Source organism: Myodes glareolus, chromosome 14, assembly GCF_982192425.1.
Source record: "Myodes glareolus chromosome 14, mMyoGla1.1, whole genome shotgun sequence".
Taxonomy (NCBI): domain Eukaryota; kingdom Metazoa; phylum Chordata; class Mammalia; order Rodentia; family Cricetidae; genus Myodes; species Myodes glareolus.
The window spans coordinates 42,044,248-42,065,285 of NC_142039.1; the positions used below are offsets into that span (position 1 = coordinate 42,044,248).

General features: G+C 46.1%; 1 protein-coding gene across 1 annotated transcript in view; it reads left to right on the forward strand.

Annotated features, from left to right (window-relative positions):
* The window catches only part of LOC125396178 (cytidine monophosphate-N-acetylneuraminic acid hydroxylase), a 57,622-nt gene that overhangs the window by 35,698 nt on the left and 886 nt on the right, over positions 1 to 21,038 (forward strand). Inside the window, exons 10-14 of the mRNA XM_087896482.1 lie at positions 3,044 to 3,184; positions 5,991 to 6,165; positions 8,154 to 8,270; positions 14,458 to 14,573; positions 18,454 to 18,550. Of these exons, the coding sequence (XP_087752608.1) occupies positions 3,044 to 3,184; positions 5,991 to 6,165; positions 8,154 to 8,270; positions 14,458 to 14,573; positions 18,454 to 18,529 (625 nt within the window). The 3' untranslated portion in view covers positions 18,530 to 18,550. The remainder of the gene's footprint in view (positions 1 to 3,043; positions 3,185 to 5,990; positions 6,166 to 8,153; positions 8,271 to 14,457; positions 14,574 to 18,453; positions 18,551 to 21,038) is intronic.

Genomic DNA, 21,038 nt, shown 5'->3' on the forward strand with positions numbered 1-21,038 from the left:
CAAATAGTGATTTAAATAATATGGTTTCTGTGTGATTATTTCAGGGCTGAGCAGCCGGGAACCAACAAGCGGCCTCTTCCAACAAGTTATTATCTGGCATCTGTGTAAAATCTGGGCTTGGCCGCATACAAATCCCAGTATTAGAGAGACAGATATAGATGACTCTCTGGGGCTTGCTGGCCAGCCAGCCTAGCTAATCTTGAGCTCCAGCCAATGAAAGACTCTTGCCTCCCAAAATAAGGTTGAGAGGTTGGGGAAGACACAAATATCAACCTCTGACCTCCACATGGTCACACTCACAGGTGTACACATGTGCAAGCTCACAGGCATACACATGCACACACTCATAGCTACAAACATACACACACACAGGTTCACACATGCACATACTCATGGGTGTACACATGCTCCCTCTCATAGGTGCACACATACTCATGCTCATAGGTGCACACATGCACATACTCACAGATAAACATATGCATGTACTCATGGGTGCACATAAGCACACACTCACAGGTGCATGCATGCACACACTCATAGGAGCACGCATGTACATACATGCTCACAAGTGCACACAGGCACATGCTCACAGATGTGTTCATGCACATGCTCACAGGTGTGCACATGCTCATAGGTATACTCATGGGTGCATACATAAACATGCTCATGAGTACACATACTCATGCATTCACGCATGCACATGATCATGAGTGCATGTACACATATGCTTATTGGTACACACACAGCTGCACACATGTACATGCTTACAGGTGCACACTTGCACATGCTCACAGGCGAATATATGCACATGTTCACAGGAACACACAAACATATATCACAGGAGCACACATGCACATGCTAACAGGTGAACTCATGCACATACTCATAGGTGCACACACTCATGGGTACATACATGCACATGCTCATAAGTGTCCACATGCACAAACTCACAGGTGCACACATGCACATGCTCATAGGTGCACATACTCACAGGCACACATGCACATGATCATAGGTGCACATATCACATACAGGTGAACATATGCATACACTCATGGGTGCACCCATGCACATGCTCATAGGTGCAAACACACACTCTCACAGGCGTGTGCACACACACAGTCACAGGTGAACATATGCACACATTCATGGATGCACACACTCATGTGCACAAACTTACACACACTCATGGGTGCATACATGCTCATGTTCATAGATGCACCCATTCACATGCTCAAGGTGCACACATGCACATACTCACAGCTGAACATATGCATACACTAGTGGTGTACACATATACAGGCTCACAGGTGCACATGTTCATGAGTGCATACATGCTCACAGGTGTACACATGCACATACTCACAAGTTCACACATGCAATGCTAATGGGCACAGACATGCACACATTCAGGGGTGCACACATGCATACGTTCATAGGTGCACACATGTACATACTGACAAGTGCACATATATACATGCTCACAGGTGCACATACGTACATAGTCACAGGTGCACATATACACATACGCACAGATGCACATATGCACATACTCACTGGTGCACACATGCACATGCTCACAAGTGCACATATGAATCTGTTCACAGGTATACATATGCACATACTCACAGGTGCATACATGCACACACTCATGGGTACATCCATCCTCATGCTCACAAGTGCACATATGCACATGCTCACAAGTGTACTTATATACTTACAGGTGCACATATACACTTACTCATGAGTGCACACATGCACACATGGGTACACATATGCACATACTTACAAGTGCACATATGCACAGATCCACACAGGAACTGAAGCATCAGAAAGCTGCTAGGAGCAAGGACAAGGCCATGGACGGTGACAGTGTTTTCAGGAAGGAAACACAGATATTGGTTCATGTTCTAGTTAACAATCTGACTAAATGTCAGATCTGGAGAACCAACTTGAAGCAAAGGATAGTAAAGTCTTCTTAGCGGTAATGTCTGTGTAAGTCACTCAGGTGAATGCAATGACAAATCCATTTTCTCTGGATCTCCCATTTTCTGTCCCAACACCAATGTCAGTGTGATGTGGAGATTGACAATGTTACATGTATTTTTGAGAAAGGTGGTGATGCGGAGCTTGATTTGGGGGAGGCCAAACTTTGATTCATAGTGTAATTAAATTCTAGATCTTGAACTATAGCTCTAGTACAGTGGTAGAGTCCTTACCTTTCATGCACAAGAAAAGAGAAGAAAAAGGAGGAACCAGGCCTTAGGAAGGATTATGATTGAGGATATGTGCTCTTCTGTAATGAGTGGATTTTCAAAAAGTTTCTTGTTTCTCCTTTTCTACCACACCCTGCTCTTCTTTCTGTGTGTGCACATACACATGTGATGGTGCGTGTGGCTGCATATCACTGTGGATGTCAGAGGTCAACCGTGAGTGTCTTCAGGTACTATCCGCCTGTGTTTTTGAATCTGTCATTGCTGGGCTATCCAACCAGCACTGAGGCTGAGAGGTACAGTTTTAATGGTTTCGAGTGCAGAGACTTTCCAGATTTTGTTCTGAAGGCTAGAGAGAGGCCCTGGGGTCTGTCTGCCATCTGAGCCTGTGCAAGTCATGCGATATGCAGCCTTTGCTTCCTTCTCTAGGAAATGAATGCGCTGATAGCAGCAGTCTCATGAGGCCTTGCAAGACAAAGCCAACTACTTCATATCAAGCACTTGGTATTAGTGCCTGCCGAGTAATTGTCAATCCGTCTTCATTTCAGCTGATATTCAGTACGAATGTGCAATTACTGCCTATGTGTAATAGTCACTAATGGTTTCTCAAACTTAATTCCAGTCACCCCCAGTGTGTACTTACAAAACAAAAGATATGAACAAGTTCCTTGGCTGATTAGGGACGTTAGCCAAACATGGTCTTTATTTTTCCTAGCTGTGTGTGGAGGGGGATTGGAAAGTGACAATAACAAGTAAACCAAAATGTTCACTTTTGCTGCCACACTCCCTGAGAATGAACTCTCTTCTCTGGCAATACTCCTGCTTCCTAGGTACATTAAGGAAACAAACACTAAAAATGACCCGAACCAACTCAACAATCTTATCAAGAAAAGCTGTGATGTGATAACATGGACCCCAAGACCTGGAGCTACCCTTGACCTGGGCAGGATGCTGAAGGACCCAACAGACAGGTATGGGGATCAAAACACCTTATACAGTGTTGCTAATATTATGATGAAAGGCTCCTGATTCTGTGGTGACACTAAGTTTTGTTGACTAACATGCTAAGTTCATCTGATAAGATCCCATCTCCCTTTAGAAAGTGAGACAGGGGATCCTAGAGCCAGGAAGGGTGCCACACACCTGCAATCCTAGCACTTAGGAGGCTGAGGCAGGAGGAGCGGGCCAGACTGCGCTAGTGGAGACCTTGACTCAAAAAAAGTAAATCTATGTCTCACTATTTAATAAAACAGACTGGTAAATATCTTTCAAATCAGACAGTTTTCCCAAGCATTTCACCCCGGCTCAAGCTCTTTCATCGCCTCAGGGCCTTACCAGAGAGTAAAGGGAAGAGGCTGGAGAGGTGGCTCGGTCATTAAGAGCACTTGCTGCTGGCCCAGAGGTCCAGAGTTCAACTGCCAGCACCTGTGTAGGGCGGTTCTGAAAGCTCGTTGTCACGCCAGTGCAAGTCTGACCTATAAAAGTAGCAGCAGAAAAATCCAATTCCAAAGGGCTAGCCTGGACTCCAGAGGCCTATAGTTTCATAAGTACACATCCTGAGCCACATAGCCATAAAGTTCCGACCCAAATGTAGAAATGCACATATTGTAGGAAGTGAGCCGCAAGCAAGTTGGTGTCGCCTTTGCTGACTCCCAGACATGACTAGAGCCTGGTCGGCTCTCCTTCACAGACTTCGATTGTCCCTCACATGGCTCAGTCTCCCTTCCCTTCCTTCATCTCCACCACTGACTCAGGGGCTGTCCCCTGCCTCCCCCTCACAAGTCTTCCTCCATGCTGGTGCTTCTCAGTTTGCAGGTGCACTGGCTGGACATCCAACCACGGTCATTGGTCACAACCAATATTTTCACTAAAAAAATATTCCATCAGTAGGAATAAAAACTAAGCATATTGCATGTAGTAAGGGTTTTACTTATGGATTAACTTTGCAGCCTGATGGAGACAGTTCTTAGCTTGGAGTGTTGGTGCCCATCTGTAATCCCAGCCCATGAGGAAGCAGGAGGATTGGCAAGAGTTCAAGGCCAGCCTGGTTTGTTTCAGGGTTACAGAGTGAGGCCTTGCTCCCCCACCACACTCCCACACGAAACAGTTCTTACAGGAATTACAGGAAAACTGTGGGAAATCCCTCTCTTTGTTGCTGACAAGCCAATCTTTCTAAATTGTGAAACTTAAAGGTCTCTGAGAGAGTCCTAGTGCTCCAGTATGAAAGAGGACTTCCATTCAGAGAGTGAACATGTTTCTTGATTATTTCAGTTATTGCTCATCCTTCAAGAGCCTGCCTTCCTCTTCAGCATCTGCTTAAAGTGTCCAGACTCATCCTTGTGCAGGCCTCTCCGTGTGTCCTAGAACAAGTGGCTGTGCTGTCATTTACAGACGTCAGAGTGACCAGTCCCCTTGATAAACGCAGACTGGGTCAGCTTGGCCTCCTAGACCAGGGCAATGAACCTGTCCTTCAAGGGAGAGCCATAGGAAACGACAAAGCAAAGAAGGATCGCTGTTGAATTGTGCTTCCGGAAACCCTCTTCAGCTGTGTAGAGGAGAATGTTCTAGTGCAGAAGCCAGAGCTAGAGCTCTGGAATCGAGGAGGCCAGGGGAGTAGCTATGACTTCTCAGGAAAAGCTGGGCAAGACTTCGGACTGACTCCGGGCAACGATCTAGATGAGACTGTATTTCGGAGCTGATACACTTTTGGTGCCTCTGTAGCCTCAGAGACAAGAGGGACTCAAAGGGAATCTTTGAGAAGACATCTACTATTGCCTCCAAACATTGGTTAGACACAGATACATTTGCCCCCTTAGATTTTCTCCTTATTCAGTTCACATCCTATTATTTTCTCAAGATTCAAGGATCCGTGCCCCATACAGTGATCTTTCTCCCCCAGATGAACAGGACTTTAAGACTGTCTACCCTACCAATTGGATTTAAAGAGAAAGTTGTACATCTGTCTGAAAACAGGAGTTTGATTGACAGACAGAGCACAGTATATCACAAAATCCTATAGGCTAAAGTTTATTTATATGCACAAATATTTACTGGGCACCGCATAGCGAGCCTTTTCCTGAAGATACGAACAACCATTTATTCACCTCAGAAAGACGCCATTAATAGATGAAAGAGCCAGTTCTACCCAAGCATAGCTTGGTGAGCCAGTGAATTCATTGGGGTCTCTTATACCAGCATCGTTGGCTCAGTAGAGAAAATCCCAACCTGTTACAGTTCCACTCACAAAAGCTGCAACCCTGGAGCTCTTAGCCCAACCCATGGGCAGCTCTACAGGAGTGTGCCCTCTCCCCAACTGTTGTAGATGGCTTGTATGACTTGGGGAAGGCGTCCTGTTTAGCCTTTGAGTTTTCTTAGCTTCCTGAGTCTTAGGAGCCTCCACTCCCAGCAAAAAATGTTTCCGTTCTTTGCACTGCTTTCACCAAATGCCTGTGGTGATTGAGATGTAGGGTCAACTGGGTACCACATCCACAAAGCCCATACAAGCTGATCACGTTCAATGCGTCCATCACTCAGCTATTTGGAGCAGAAGGGTCCAAATTGGAAACCTTGCAGCTTTGCTTCTGCAGACATGCACAAGATTAGTCAATGAAGTCTGACTAGGGAACCTTGCCCTTTAACTAGTGAATGGGACGTGGTGTGGTTTGGCCCGGGCTGGGCCCGGGAGGCAGGCCCACATCTTGAAACTCCTCTGGTGGAGTTTTGCCTTCCTTGTTTGCTGCTTGCTTTTTTAACCCTCCTCCTCTTTGTGTTTTTAAGCAAGGGCATCGTGGACCCTCCAGAAGGGACAAAAATTTACAAGGATTCTTGGGACTTCGACCCATACCTGGAGACCTTGTATTCTGCTGTAGAAGATGAAATCTTTCTTCACCCGTCCTGGATAAAAGAATATTTCACCTGGGCCGGATTCAAGAATTACAACCTGGTGGTCAGGGTATGCTCCCTTGTATTCCAGAGATCTTTGCAGTCCCCTGGTTTCTGGTTCTCCAAAGGGCCCAGCAGAGGCTTGCAAACTTTGTGAGCTGTAGCTCTCCTTTGAAACTGCAGGGCACAGCTCAGTTTGACTTCTGCAGTATTTTTCTCTCTTATTACCATGCATTCAAAGTTTTTAAATCACTGTATAAGAAGTAAGAAGGGTCCTTGTAGCATTTTCATCTATACTTTGATTTGGCTGGGTGCCTTCCTTCTCCTAGAACCCCAGCCTCTGTACCCTTCTGCCCCCGGTATTCCCCTTCGAGTGTGCTTTATTACCCACTCTGCCCCACTCCCTTGTGATTGTCAGTAGTTTCCATTGTCTGGCACATCAGGAATGCTTAACTGTGAGGCCAGAAAGTGGAGTCCGCTCAGAGGGAGCAGTGTGAGACAGAAGCAGCTAATAGCAACTGTGTGGAGGGCCAAACGGCACAAAGCAGGGCACAAGGAGCAGGCCCCAGCGTGTGTACACAGAGCAACAAACCAGAAGCTTGGGTCTATGCTGCTCGCCTCTGCTGGAGGTGTGGCCACAGCAGAGCAGGCTGGAGATGCAGCTCTGTGGTCCAGGGCACGCCTTCCATGCCAGAGACATGTAAATTTAATTTTTTTTTTAAATTTATGCCCTGGCAATGCTGAAGCATGAATGCATGGACAGCCTGTATATGGTGGTTCTGTTGAACTTGTCCATACCAGGTTTCATGGTCTAAGTTGATGATGACATCTGACCAGGCAGGTCTCTTCCTCTTCTTCAATTCCTAGGATCTCAAAAATTAAACCTAGCAGACAGAGGGTGTGAGAGGAAGAAGAGGCCTGGGGTGGGCCAGCGGTCAAGGCAGTGTGTCACCCGCCACACCTGGCTTATGTTAAATGCCGGCATTTGTACTAGGGACAGTCTCAATGACGTTAGGATGTGGCAACACTCAAGTCTCCAACAGGTTCCGCTGCTCTCTGGAGAGGACCCCTCCCCCCGTTTACTGTCCAGTCCCTGAGCATCAGTACCAGTCACACTTGCTCTACCCCAATGTTGTGGTTCTCCAGAACCTGCTTTCCTGTGCCTGCCCATGGCAATATGTCCCCTGCTTAACACCAAAGATGGTATGAGCATGTGTGTTGATGGAAGACGGCGGCTCTCCCTCCCTTCTTAGAATGAGTTATTTCCAGATTAGGTCATTTCTATATTTGAGGCATTCTCTTTTAATGATGTAAAGGAATAGCAGGTCTAAGACCATATTTGGCTATTATAAAATGTGCTTACATTAGCTGTTGGCCTTTTTTGAGGAAATCACCTTCGAAACCCAAAGCTCTGGGAAACTGAATGCTGTTTTCACTTGGGTAATCAGATTGAAAATGAAGCTTTTTAAAACTTTTAATGAATATATTATTTTAAATTTTAAGATGACATTGATTTATTATTTGCTTATTTATGCGTGTGTGCATGCGTGTGCTACAGTGAGTGTGTGGAGGTCAGGGGGCAGCTTGTGGGGATCAATTCCCGCCTTCACCATGTGGGTTCCAGGCATTGGACTCACGTGGTCAGCCGTGGGGGCAAGCACCTTCACCTGCTGTGCTGCCTCGCTGGCCCCGTGAATATATTTCTGTTTAACTCCTGTGTGGTGTGGGGTGTAGTCCGCACTGTATGGCCCCCATCTGAAAGCCTCCAGTGCGCCTTGATGTCTCCATGCTGATAATGCTCTACGCCACTGAAGTTAGAGCAGCGAGAGGCAGTGGTTTTGCGTCTGTAGAAGGTGAACAGTGTAACGCTGCCAGTTCCAGAGAGAGAGGCTGAAATAAGGGAAGGGGGAGTATAGAAGGAGGGAGGGAGACGGGAGGGTTATATTTCAACTCACTGCTATTCTCTTAGAGTGTTTAAGATTTCTGCCATCTTAGAATGTCTTAAAGACCGCGACACTGATGAACGTTCTTGCATTTGCCGCCTTGTCGTTTGCACAGATGATCGAAACAGATGAAGACTTCAACCCTTTGCCTGCAGGGTACGACTATCTGGTGGACTTTCTAGATTTGTCTTTTCCAAAAGAAAGACCAAGCCGGGAGCATCCCTATGAAGAAGTGAGCAGCTCCCCTGGTGGGGATCCCTTCCCCTTCCTCTCCCTCTCCCTTAGCACCTTCCCCCTCTCCTCCCTTCTTCTGCTGTCTATCACTTGCTTCCTCCCTTCTCCCCTCCCACCACCCCCTCTTCTGCTGACTCAGAAACAGAGTCAAAACAAGTAAGGTGTGATTTATCCTTGATCCAAATATGAGTGACCATGGCCTGGGAATACGAATACAGATTGTTCCAAATGACATACCACAATATGGAAATGACTTATGACACCTTTTATTTCAGAGTAAAGTAAAGCCTTAACCCAAAGGGGTTTCCCAAAGGGAGCCTAGGGCAGACAAGCCATAGCAAAGCAGAGAATGCTCTGCTGTAGACTTCAGGGACTCTGATGATGTTCTTAGCTTTTGGACTGATGGAAACTCGTGGTCTGCTAAGTTAACACCCTCCAAAGGTGTTGTCTGATAGGCAACAGAATGTTGGCTCAGGCACAAAGGCAGGCAATGGGTGGCTATTAAAGGAGCTGGAGACAGCCTGAGACCATTTTGGCTGTGGCTTACATCTCTCCATAATCGCGGAGTTTTAATCAGCCTGTCAGCCTCTCACAACTTTTTCCCTGGGTACGTCATGGTCTCTTCAGTGTCCAGCAGAACCTCAGATCGATCATCTGTAATGTGATCTTTGCTACAGCCATGCCATTTTCAGTGTCCCCACCAAGCCAATTGTCAAAATCACAGACTAACACACAAAATGACACACTAGAAGGTTCTATTAATCCAAAGGGCACTGTGAGAGCAGGGATTCTCCCTAGGGTGCCTCCAAAATAACGAAGAATTGCCATTTCTCAGGCCTCCTCAGATTACACTAGAGATCCCCTGCAGAATGTGCTTATGTCCCAACGAGAGCAGATGCCTTTCTTGATCTTTATTCCACAGCAAAGGTGTACTCCAGCAACTATTTAAGCCTTGGGTGGCAGACATAATTTATCCTAGCGGGTGGCACAGCTCTGGGACTCAAAATGAGCCTAAATGGCTGGTCGTGGTGGCACATGCACTCAGGAGGCAGAGGCAGGAGGATCTCTGTGAGTTCGAGGCAAAAAAGAGCCTAAATGGTTTTTACACCTGAAATATGGAGCTAAGGAGCAGTCAAAATCTAAAGGCAGCTGCCAAACCAGGCTACACAGAAAAACAAACAGAGGGAGCGCTGCCCAATAGTCAGAAGCTTCCCTGCTCCATAAGCGTACAACCGATGCAAATGACTCAACGGAGCCTTCAAAATAACAGTTCTTTGAAATGGTCTTTTAAAAAAAAATAAATCAATGACAAGAACATAAAACAAACCAAGGACAGAACCCTGAAAGTGCCCGCAGAACCCTGAAAATGTTCCAGGAATGTCACTGTTGGGTCCAGGGGGGTCGCGCAAAGATGAGAACACCACCAAGTCTAATAAACCAGAAGCAAACTTTATTCCAGAAACCAGATCCTAGGAAAACCAGAAGCAAACTTAAAAATAAAAATAAAAATAAAACACCGCGGGGCACAGAAGCTTATCAGCTAGCTGAGACCACAGCCAGAAATGGTGTTTGTTAGGCTGTGGCAAACGGCTGGTTTTTGAACCTCCTTTTTATAGCAGGGGCACCAGGCATTATCCCTGATCAAAAGAATTTTACAACCTTGTCCTGACCCTTGGGTTGGTCAGCGGAGACCCTAAAGAGGGGAGTGAGTGCTAGTGTCCATGAGTAATTAGGCAGCCATCATGAAATATGTTTTAGGAGATACTACAACGAAACTCACTAATTGCAAGAAAACATATATCTTTAGCAATTTGTCAGAAAGGGGGCTGCTTGTAACATTAGAAGGTTAATAAATTAGGATTCTTGGACTGAGAACTTAGAAGAAAAGTCTTTCTCATTATTTTTAGGTAAATTTTCAGATATTGACTGCCATACTTTACAACCTTCATTATCAGAGCTCATTAAAACCTTCTTTTATTTATCCACTGTTTCCTGGTATCCCCGAGTACAAACTGAGGTCATGCCTCTCCTCTGGTAGTGCCAGTCTCTCATAACAGAGACAGTGTCTGACTCAGAGGTCACATATCTCTGTCTCCTAAGGGTTAACTGTTTGTTAAGGACAGTCAAGACGCTACCCTCAGTTTACAGGGAGATGCTCTGGCCTTGTAATAAAAAAAGTCAGTTGCAAATAGCTAACATGATGGAGATTTCCCAGGCATCCGAGAAAGTAATCCCTGTGAAGATTGATCTGTGATCTGCTGAGAAAGTTGTTGATAGTTTACTTAGGTTTACAGCTTTATGTGTCCTTCTTCCTACATCCTAAACTTCTACCTTCTAATCTTTAGTGTCTATATTTCTATTTCTATATTTTTATTCTTGTCTTCAGACCCTTCAGTCACATACCATAAAATCCAACAAATAGAATGTTCTTCACAAGCAAGGCCAGAATCCAAAACCCCTTTTTCTCTATCAATATGTGTTCACAGGTAACTGCACCCAAGGGTCAAAGAATGAGGTAACTTCCCCACTGGGAACCTACCTCCCTCTTGCCAAGGGGTCAGTGACCTACAAGTTTACCTCCTGGTTGGTTTCTCCAAAGTTGTTGCCCGGTGACCTAGGTTTACTTAACCCCTAACACCTTAAAAGGAATTAGAAAACAAATTGATGGGAAATGAGGTTTGTTTCCCACCAGGCCAGCCTGGCATTTTCTTCACAGTGTCGCCGTTTTATATAGACCAGGAGACCAAGCAGGAATGTGCACGTGTTCGCCTCAGTTGTCAGAACTGTATGGCGTCTTTTTGTGCAAGGCAAATTCCTCCAGGACACGAGGGCTTCAGCCTTTCCCTCCCCCCAGCGTCGGATTCCCAAGGAACTTTCAGTAGTCTACAACAGCAGAGGTACATCTCAGTCTCTAAGGGCGCTCAGCCAGAGTCTCTAGAAAGGGAGTTGAGTCAGTGTGGACATGACATGCTTCATTGGGCCCCAGTTACCAGTGAATCCTTGGCATGGCTATGTGATGTCCAGGAAGGATCCTTGGCCTTGGAGACAGGTCAAGATGGAAGCAGGTGTCCATCACTGTTGAACACAACTGCTCACCATGAGGCTTCAAGCAAGTTGTCTGACCTGTCTGATCCTTGGTTCTCCTTCCTGCCCTACCAAGCTGCTGGATTGGGCACAGGGGAGGATGGATAAAGGCACGCACTGTAGCAATCTCTCCACAGATTACACAGCGTTAGCCGTGGTTCCAGGGCCTTCTTTCTGCCACTGAGATTATTGCTGATGTCACTGAAGTGTGGAAGTCCCTAACTGGAGAGATGAAACAAGACCTCTATATCCTAGACATGATGGCTGCCTCATTAGTGACACCGTTGTCACTTTGTCCTGTCCCCCATCTCTGAGTCTCTGTCTTTCTCTCCCTATCTCTCTGTTTCTCTCTCTCTCTCTCTCTTTCTCTCTCTCTCTCTCTCTAGGTCTCTCTGTCTCTCTATCTAGGTCTCTCTCTGTCTCTCTTTGACATAGGGTCTCTCTATATCTTATTGGCTTGGCTGAAACTCTCTGTGTAGACCAGGATGACCTCAACTCACAGAGATCTGCCTGCCTCTTCCTCCCCAGTACTGGGATTAAAATCTTTAGTGTGCTAACATGCCTGGCTTTTAGTGTATTTTAATACACTAAGTTGCATTTTATGTTATAACTGCAGCAGAACTTACTCTATCTGATTTATGGATATAGAAAACCAAGTTTTCACTTGTGAGAAGACCCATGTAACCACCCCTTTCTTTATTCCCAACTTAGCCATACTTGTCTCAAAATGTTGAGCTCAAGCCATCCTCTGCTTCAGAGTCCGGTAAGCTGTTCTGTACCGAGCACTGTGGCAAACATTTCGTAAACATTGAGTCGACATCATTGTTTGCCCCGTTCTGTGTTGCAATGCCAAGGCCATCCAAGCCAAAATACACTTTTGTGTCCAATCTGAACAGCAGCGCCTGTGGGCTTTGTGCGGTGGTGGCAAGCTTCATGCAAGGTTCACATGCTATGTGTTCAGAACTAAGGCTGCAGTGGGGTCACGTAGTAGATCTCAGGCAAGTGCAGCTAGAAGCGCCTCAGGTTCGTTCCATTTGAGCTTTATGGAAGTTTTGTTCATTGCACACGCAGAAACATTTTAGCATTGCCAAGTGTTTCCACAACACCTACATCCAGTTATATAGTCCTTCCTGCCGAAGGAGTGCCGTGGCTCACAGTGTCCGGGACCAACCTCAGCAGAGAAGAGAGGCTCAAATCTGGGATGTCTGGAAGGTGAAGTGAGTACATGGACGCAGGATTCTGATGCAAACTGGCACGCTATCAGCGCAGGGCAGGACGCTTTTGTTCTTTTTAACCTGTCTTTTTTGTCCTGAGTTTTAAATCTCAGTCTACTATTGTAAATCTTATATAAGGAAAATGATTTTTTGTCACAGGTTAATTATTACACACACACTGGGCAAAGCAGTTTATGAGAAGCATAAAGATTTTTTTGAAATTAGAACATCGTTATTTATTATGACATTTTTTAGTTTTTAAGCCCCATAGCCATTATATTTTTAATTTTTAGCTTAGTTAATCATAAAACAACTTTTGAGGCTTTTGCCTCAGGGGCTAACTACTTGTAGTTTATAGAAACATAGTTTAGTGGGTTTTACTTCATTGTCGTACCTTTTTTATTTCTGTTTTTTTACAATTTTAATTTTGTTTTATAAGGCCGTGGGGAGTCAGCCCTAAAGCCCTAGGTTTTTTAGAAACATTATTTATTATAGTCAAGTTTATTTATTTTAGTATAATTCTTTTGCCAAGTTTTATAATCAGGCAAAAAAAATCTGCTTTTTTCCAAATTTCCCCGATTCTTTCATCAGTCAGGTTTTTTCCTATGGCCTGCTTTACAGCTTTAATGCCTGCTCTATCGGATCAGGAAGACTCAGACTCTTATTATCATACAGAACATCCAGTTTCAGAAGCCACTGGTGTGGAAGGAGAAAAAGAACATGAAGAACGAGGACACTAGTAGAATTGCTAGAACCAGAATCATCTGTAACATTGCCTAGGGCGTATGCAGACGCCATAGAAGTGGTTCTCGGGGCCACGTAGGTGTTTTCTCCTTGGTCCTCAAGTAACACCCTCATTGAGCTGCCACTGGGTTGCCTGGAGGGAGATGCTTGCTGAATCTCAGGAACCGCACATGGAGGGAGGCTATGCTTTGCCGTCTCCAGCATTTAAGCATTTAAGAAGCTGGGCTTGAAACTGTACCCAATCTCATGCACTTCATGTTTATATAAATCCCCTTTTCTGCCCCCCACTGCCATTATTAATCCTGTGTAACAGGAAAAAAACTCGTGGCACACGCCTGAAGCAGGAGGATGGTGAATTTGAAGCAATCTTGGGCTACACAGTAAAGCCCTGGCAAACAAACAACAAAAGAGAGGAAGGAAGAGAGGGAGGGGTGAAGACACACACACACACACACACACACACACACAGACTATGTGTGGGTGAGGGTGCCTAGCAGATTTCAGGTCACAGAGCCAGTCAACACAGGACTGAGACCAAAGCCATTTCAGCTTGGCCCGAACCTCGTGTCCTTTTTGCCCACCAACTCCAGTATCTGCGACAGGGATTCTGTAAGGATTTTAACCACCTGATTGATAGAAGGCAGTTCTGCTCACTGGCGCTTGGACACATACTCGCTGCCGTGAACTGTGAGGCTCTGGCCAGCCTCTGAGTTTCAGGCGGAGGCTGGCATGTGCTGCTTTGAGAGTGACGGTCACAGTATCGTTTTCTGAGCACTCGCTGCCTCATTGTAAGTGTTTCTGTTCATAGGCTCTCTTGTTCGTCACCACAATCCTATGAGGAATCTCACCTTTAGTCTTCCCTTTTATAGATAAGGAAACTGAGGCAATAGTTTCTAAACCACAAAGCTGGACCAGGATTTGAGCCTTTGACCTGGTCGGCTGGCCCACCTTCTAGTCTGTATGTGCTCTGCTTCCATCCACTCTGTTCCCATGCTCCCAGCTCGTTCCGTCTGTTGTCAGCCTCCGATCGTCCTCCAGACGTCTCTTCTCTGCCAGCACTGGCAGCTCCTGCCCCTGAGGACACAAGGGAATGAACTCTCACACACCAGAGCCACCCAGACGGCTGCTGTGTTTTCATTTCAGATCCGTAGCCGTGTGGATGTCATCAGGTACGTGGTAAAGCACGGCCTGCTATGGGATGACCTCTACATTGGATTCCAGACCCGGCTGCAGAGGGATCCTGATATATACCATCACCTGTAAGCCTGCAAGTGCTTTGATGCCCTGGGACCACGGGGGTGGAGGAGCACAGGGGCATGGGGGTCACAACAGTGAACAGGGGAGGAACACGCGGGCATGGCAGTGGGGGGGGGAAGCACAGGGGTGTGGGGAGTAAGGGGAGGGCATGGCAGCAGGTGGGGTGGGGAGAAGCGGGGAGAGAGAGAAGTGGAGCCAACCACTGTGTCCCCGCTAGCACAGATGGACAGATAGGAGAGGCCCCGTCCTTTTTCTCTGTGTTTTAATTAAGACAGGATGTAGCCTGGGCTGAACTCATGACAAGCTCTACTTCACCCTCTCATACAGGCTGGGGTTACAGGAATGTACCATCATGTCTGGCATTTTGACAAGACACTTGAGCTGTGTTTTATGGACTGGGTTGTTGGGGTCGTCCTTCCACGCCATCCACATCCCATGAGTTCCATATTGTCCTAGGGGTTAAAGCACAAGACGCACACACACAGATACAGAGTTCCAGTTATCCTCAAGAAGAGAATGCCCCTTTATTCAACTAAATTCAGGGTTAAAATACCTTTGGCCCCAGTAAAGGAAAACTCCTCCCACCCAGAGGGGGCTGGGGAAACTGGCCTCTGTGGGAGTTTTTCCCCAGGCAGGTGGTCGAGGGTTCAAGGCAATGTCAGACAGGTTAGATGGGCCTTGGCACCTGAGCTTCTTTGAGGCAGGTTGAGAAATTACCATTTTAAAGTAAAATAGGTCCTTCAGGCTAATGTACCAGGCTGTAGCAGAACCAAGGACGGAACTAGCAGGAAGCTTAGCTGATTAGCGTAAACATTATTTGCATCCAGTATTTTGGTCTCAAGGATCAGGGAGGACAGGGTCCCACACTGGGTGGTTTACAGGAATGGCCCACTGTGTTTGTGTGTGCTTGTACTTATAAATGGCATATCTATTTAAGGTCATCTTTAGAATCTCAGAAGGAACAATTCCCTGCCTTTGCATACACAAGATCAAAGAGAAGGTGATCCTATTACCACCACGGGGCCTCTGAAAAGCTGCAAAGACTTCCTTTTTAAAATTCCTATTCTTTAAAATGCCTGGGCCACAGAGATGGTTCAGTAGTAGTAAAGGCTCCTGTCGTTAAGCCTGCTGACCTGAGTTCACTCCCAGGGAGACCCGTATGGTGGAAGGGCAGAGATGACTGGAAGTTGTTCTCTGACCTCCGTATGCACACCATGCATGCACACCATGCACACATGCACACATCACATACACACACATGGAGACACACACAAGATAAATTAGAATAGAATTTAAAAATTAGAATGTCTAAGTAAAACCTTTAAACTGGTGGGTTATAATTATAGTCACTTTTTTTTTTTTTACTTATTTTCATTTTCTTTTTTTTTTTTTTTTGTTCGTTTAGTTGGTTGGTTGTGACAGGTCCTCCCTCTATAGTCCAGATCAGCCTGATCTTCACTGCATAGCCTAAGCTGTCCCCAAACCTACCATGATTCTCCTGGCTCGGCTTCCCACATGTTGAGTCACCTCATTAAGCACCCCCCCTTAAGGTCTTAAAAACCATAATTTAAAATGTAATAAATGTAGAAGTATGTGTCTGTTAAAGTCGTTATGGTTTCACAAGCCCCTCCTGAAACCCATTTCCTGCCCATCCCTCCACGCTCTCTCTGGGTGACTCTTGATAAAGGCCTTGTGTCTTCCTGGCCTATCTCTGGGCATGCCCACATTTCTGTTGATTATCTTTGTCTTCCGTAACATGCCACAGACTGTTGGGAGGGTGTGACCACAGTATCTCAGTGCCACAGCAGTTAGATACTCCGCAGCTTCATCAGAATATCCCAGCTACAACCCCGAGGTGTTTTTTCTGTCCGTCTTCTTTCTCTTGGAGTTGGGCTATCTGAGTTTTCTCCAACAGAGCCCATGAAACTAGCACCGCAGAGCAAAAGCCCAGGACACCCACACCTCTTCCACCTCCAAACCTCTGCCTCAGTATGCTCATGGGGGAAAAAAGTCACAATGGTTCCTCTGTGAGCACATGTGTAAACATGCACGTGCTCATATGCATGTGGAGGTCATAGAACACATAGTGTGACTGCATAAAGAAAAGCAGATAAAGGGTACCAGTGGCTCAAATCATCTTCAGGACACTGTCAGGAGTTTAAATAAGGGGAAGAATTAGTAGGGTGGACCTGTGTATGGTCAGGTACTCCCGGCCACACTGTGGTCTAGCTGGGCCGTTACTTCAGCTCTGGTTCTGTGCTGTGGGGCAGTGGGCAGAAGTCCGTATTACTGCCATCACATCAGGGAATGAGCCAGTTCCTTCAAGGTAGTCGCTTCCATTTCAGGTGCAGCCTCACCCCCTAAATGGACTGTTGTTCTCATGGTGAGGCATAGAGGTGTGTTCTGGGGGGCTTTGCTCTTTCTGGAATCCAAGGTGACCATGGTTTAGGACAGTGAAGTATCTTTGGGTCTTCAGCACTGAAACAGGGTGAGCTAGGTCAGGTAGCCAGACAGCCCTTAGCCATTAGCATGTCTGTGCAGAGCCAAGCAGGAGTCTGAGCTGCCGTGAAGGAGATGGACACAGAGTGAAGGTGGAGGTGCCAGCCTCACTCCTCCTTGAGTCGCCTTGTGGGCCCAAGTGAGAGGTCAGAGTTTATGAACGAGAGCACCTGCCATACACCTGCCGTGCCTAAGCCCTGACTTCTTATTCCGGGGTAAAGAGAGAATGTGGCTGTTTCTGGGAGATACCATTTCTGTATAAAATAAGTCATCTTGGAGTCATCTCGATACGGATGCTGAAGCTCTCGTGTGTCTTCAGCTGGTTTTACCATTGTTGGCTTTGTTTTGTAGGAGTTGAGACAGGATCTCGCATAGCCCAGGCTGGATTCCAATCCACTGTGTGGCTGATAATGAGCTTGAACTGGCGACTCTCCTGCCTCCACCTTTCAAGGGCCAGGGTTACAGGCGTGACCCTCTGCCACATCTGGCTTATACTGTGTTTTGAGAACAAAGGTCACATGCACAACAGGATGCCCTGCTGAGTTCTGAGAAGCAGCCACAGGCCTGTTTAACGGTTGCTCTTAAAACAGGATCTGTTAAATATTTTTATCATAGAAAATAATACATATTTATGGTCAAAGTTTTGAAAAAATTAGTTTAAAATATAAAAACTTAATATGAGAAATACTCCTCACTTGGAACAATTTGTGTTTGGTATCTAGTTAACCATTCTTTTTGTATTTCCAAATACACTCTGACCTTTTCCCACTGTGGACGATGCTGGCCTCATCCTTGCACAGCGTGGTCATCTGTTGTTTCCCACATCACTATATATTTTCTCACATGGTTATTTTAATGGCTGCCTGCCTGAATTCACACCCTGGTATTCAGACTTCATAATACTAATCTTTAGCCATTGAACCCATTTTAACTTTTCACCATTTGAAGTAGTGGTTAGATGAATCATGTGTGTGTGTGTGTGTTTTGGCATGTTCTCTGTGCTTTCCTTTGGGTGAGTTCTTGGGTGTGCCATTCGTGATTCTAGGTTCCCATTCAACCAGACCATTCTTCAGGAGGCAGGTTCGTCTTCCTTCATCCAAGGGGACATGGTCACTTCCACTAACACTCCATCCTGAAGCTTTTGGGTTACTTATATGAATACAACCTTCACTAATGAGAAATCGTTAAAGTGGAGCTTATTACAAAAAGACAGATGGCCATCATGTTTTAAGGGACTCTGAGAACTCTCAGATGCACAAGCCACTGAAGCAGCAGGACGACACAGTTTTCTTGGAGGAGCTGAGACCAGGCACCAAAGAAATCCTGTCCAAGCAAGAGGTATCGACGTTTGAAGCTTGTGTCCCCCTGTTTTGTTTCTTGCAGGTTTTGGAATCATTTTCAGATAAAACTCCCCCTGACACCACCCAACTGGAAGTCATTCCTGATCCACTGTGATTAGGCGGGACCTGGCATGTCCCAGGTAAGCACCTTCTGGGGCTGGTAGAAAACCTAGCTATGTATCCGATGGTGTTCACTCTTTCACCTAAACTCCAGGAAACCTGACTTCCAGGGGATCACGAAAGAGAGATTACATGAAAACTCTGAGGTGTAAAACTAAGTATGTAGGACAGCCAGTGAGGTCCTCCTCGAAGTCCACAGACTCTTTGGAAGGTGGGAGGTGCCACACAGAGTGCTGCAGAAAACAGTGTTTCAGAAAGAACTCCTGTCCATAATGCCCTCTGCTGGCGTGCAGGCAGACATGCAGGCGGAACACTGCATACGTAATAAATCTAAAAAAAAAAAAAAAAAAAAAAGCAGAGTAAGAATCAAATCAGAATATCTTTGACTTCCCACTCAGGGGTCAAGTGTTTTATGGTTCATGTTGTGGTTGCACACAGAGCACCGGCTGGGTCTTCTCAGTTGTGAGTCTAAGCAGGGAGGCACAGAAAAATCCCGCCACTACATCCCCATGAGTGCTGGGAAATCCGAGCAGAGAAAGATTGCTTTGAGAAGAGCACAGGGCCAAGGGCTGGGAGACTTGGAGAACTGATGCAGGAGGGCCTGTAAGAAGTAACACTGTGTCAGAAAACCAGGGGCTGGCGAAGCTCAGTCATGGAGGACTTGCTTAGCACACGCCAGGCTCTGGATTTGATCTCCAGCACTGTGGGAAAGTAGAATATTGAGCAAAGCTTTTGAATAGGTTCTAAAAGAGGGGCAGGCTGGTAGGAAGAATATTCTAGTCAGAAAGGATGGGGGAAGTTAAAAGGTGGAAGAAGGCAAAGTAGGTATGAGCAATGGTGGCCCCTCCGTGTGGTGGAAGGGATAAAGAGGGGAGCCAAGAAGGCTCAGCGAAGGCCACACAGAGCTCCACAGCAGTGAAAGCAGGCAGCTTGAAAGGCCAGTAGACAGTACCAAGGCCCTAGAGAGGGAGCAGTTTTGAAAGACAAGTTCAAGGTGTGGACGTGGAAGTGCCTGGATGTGGGGGAACAAAGGCTCAGGCAGTGTGAGCCAAGTCTTTGAGTGTACTGAAGGTCGACTTCTCAGGGATTCTAGTGATAGACTCCATGACCAAAAGCATCTTGGGAGGAAAGGGTTTGTATCATCTTACAGCTTACAGTCCTTTCCTTCAAGAAAGGAAATTGTGGCAGGAACCTGGGGGCAGGAACTGAAATGGAGGCCATGGAGAGGCACTGCTAACTGGCTGGCAGGCCATGGCTTGCTCAGCCTGCTTTCAAAAACCCCAGGAACACTACCTAGGTGTGCCACCTCCCAGAGTGGGCTGAGACCTTCCACACCAATCATTGATCAAGAAAATGCCCTACAGACATGTCCACAGGACAATGTGATGAAGGCAATTGCTCAATTGAGATTCCTTCTTCCAAGATATGTCTAGGTTTATGTCAAGTTGGCAAGAAAGAAAGAAAGAAAGAAAGAAAGAAAGAAAGAAAGAAAGAAAGAAAGAAAGAAAGAAAGAAAGAAAGAAAGAAAGAAAAAACAGTGCATCAGGGAAGCAGTAAAGTATAGTTGTTGGCCCCTCATGCTTGCTGTGTGCCATGTGACCGGAGGCAAATTGCTGGTTCTCCTTGGGCCCCAAGTTTCATCTGCAAAGTGATACAATAATAACATTTACAACACAGGGGTGCCACCTCACACACTGCTCAGGAGAGTCATGTGACTCCCAGGAAGATCCTGGGTAAGTCACAAAAAGTTGGAAATTGCTTTGTTGCAGTCCACAGTCCGGGCTTAGAAGCTACCTTACCTTAAAGCAGCTTCATAGCTTGCACTGAAGAATAAGGATGCAGCTCAATGCAAGGAGCAGATGGAAAGCTATTAAAATGGGACACACGCTGTGTGTTAGCTTCTTTTCTCATAGCTGGGAGAAAGTAACTGATAAAGGCAACCGAAAGATGGAAGAGTTTACTTTAGCTCGTGGTTTCAGGGGCACCAGACAGTCATGGTAGGGAAGGCATGGTAGTCGGGACAGTGGCTGGCTGGTCACATTGCCTTCCCAGCCAGGAAGCAGAGAGAGACAAATGCATTCAGAAATGGCAAACAGTGCACCAAATTTCAGGAGTTGCTCTTACTTCTTGAGCACAGCAGTTTACACCAAAGAGGACGTGTTTATCTTAGCAGTGAATGCTACATTTGAGAGATGTTCACGTATCAGCCTTTTGTGGACTTTTGTGAGTTGACTCAAAGCCATCTCATTGAGGCTGGAAATGGGGTTTGGTAGTACAGCTTGTGCTTAGAGTGCATGAGACCCTGAGTTCCATTCCCAGTACACCCCAAATTCATCCCATCCACAACTCCTGTGCAAGAAGAACCAGAAAAAAAAGCAGTAAGAATGAGTTTTGTGTGGAAAATAAAGCCAAACATAAGGAAATGTGAATCCAAACACAGAAGGAGCAGGAAGGAGAAAACCCTCAAGACTCCAACAGCAGAAAGGAAGGGAGCAAAAGAAGGGATGG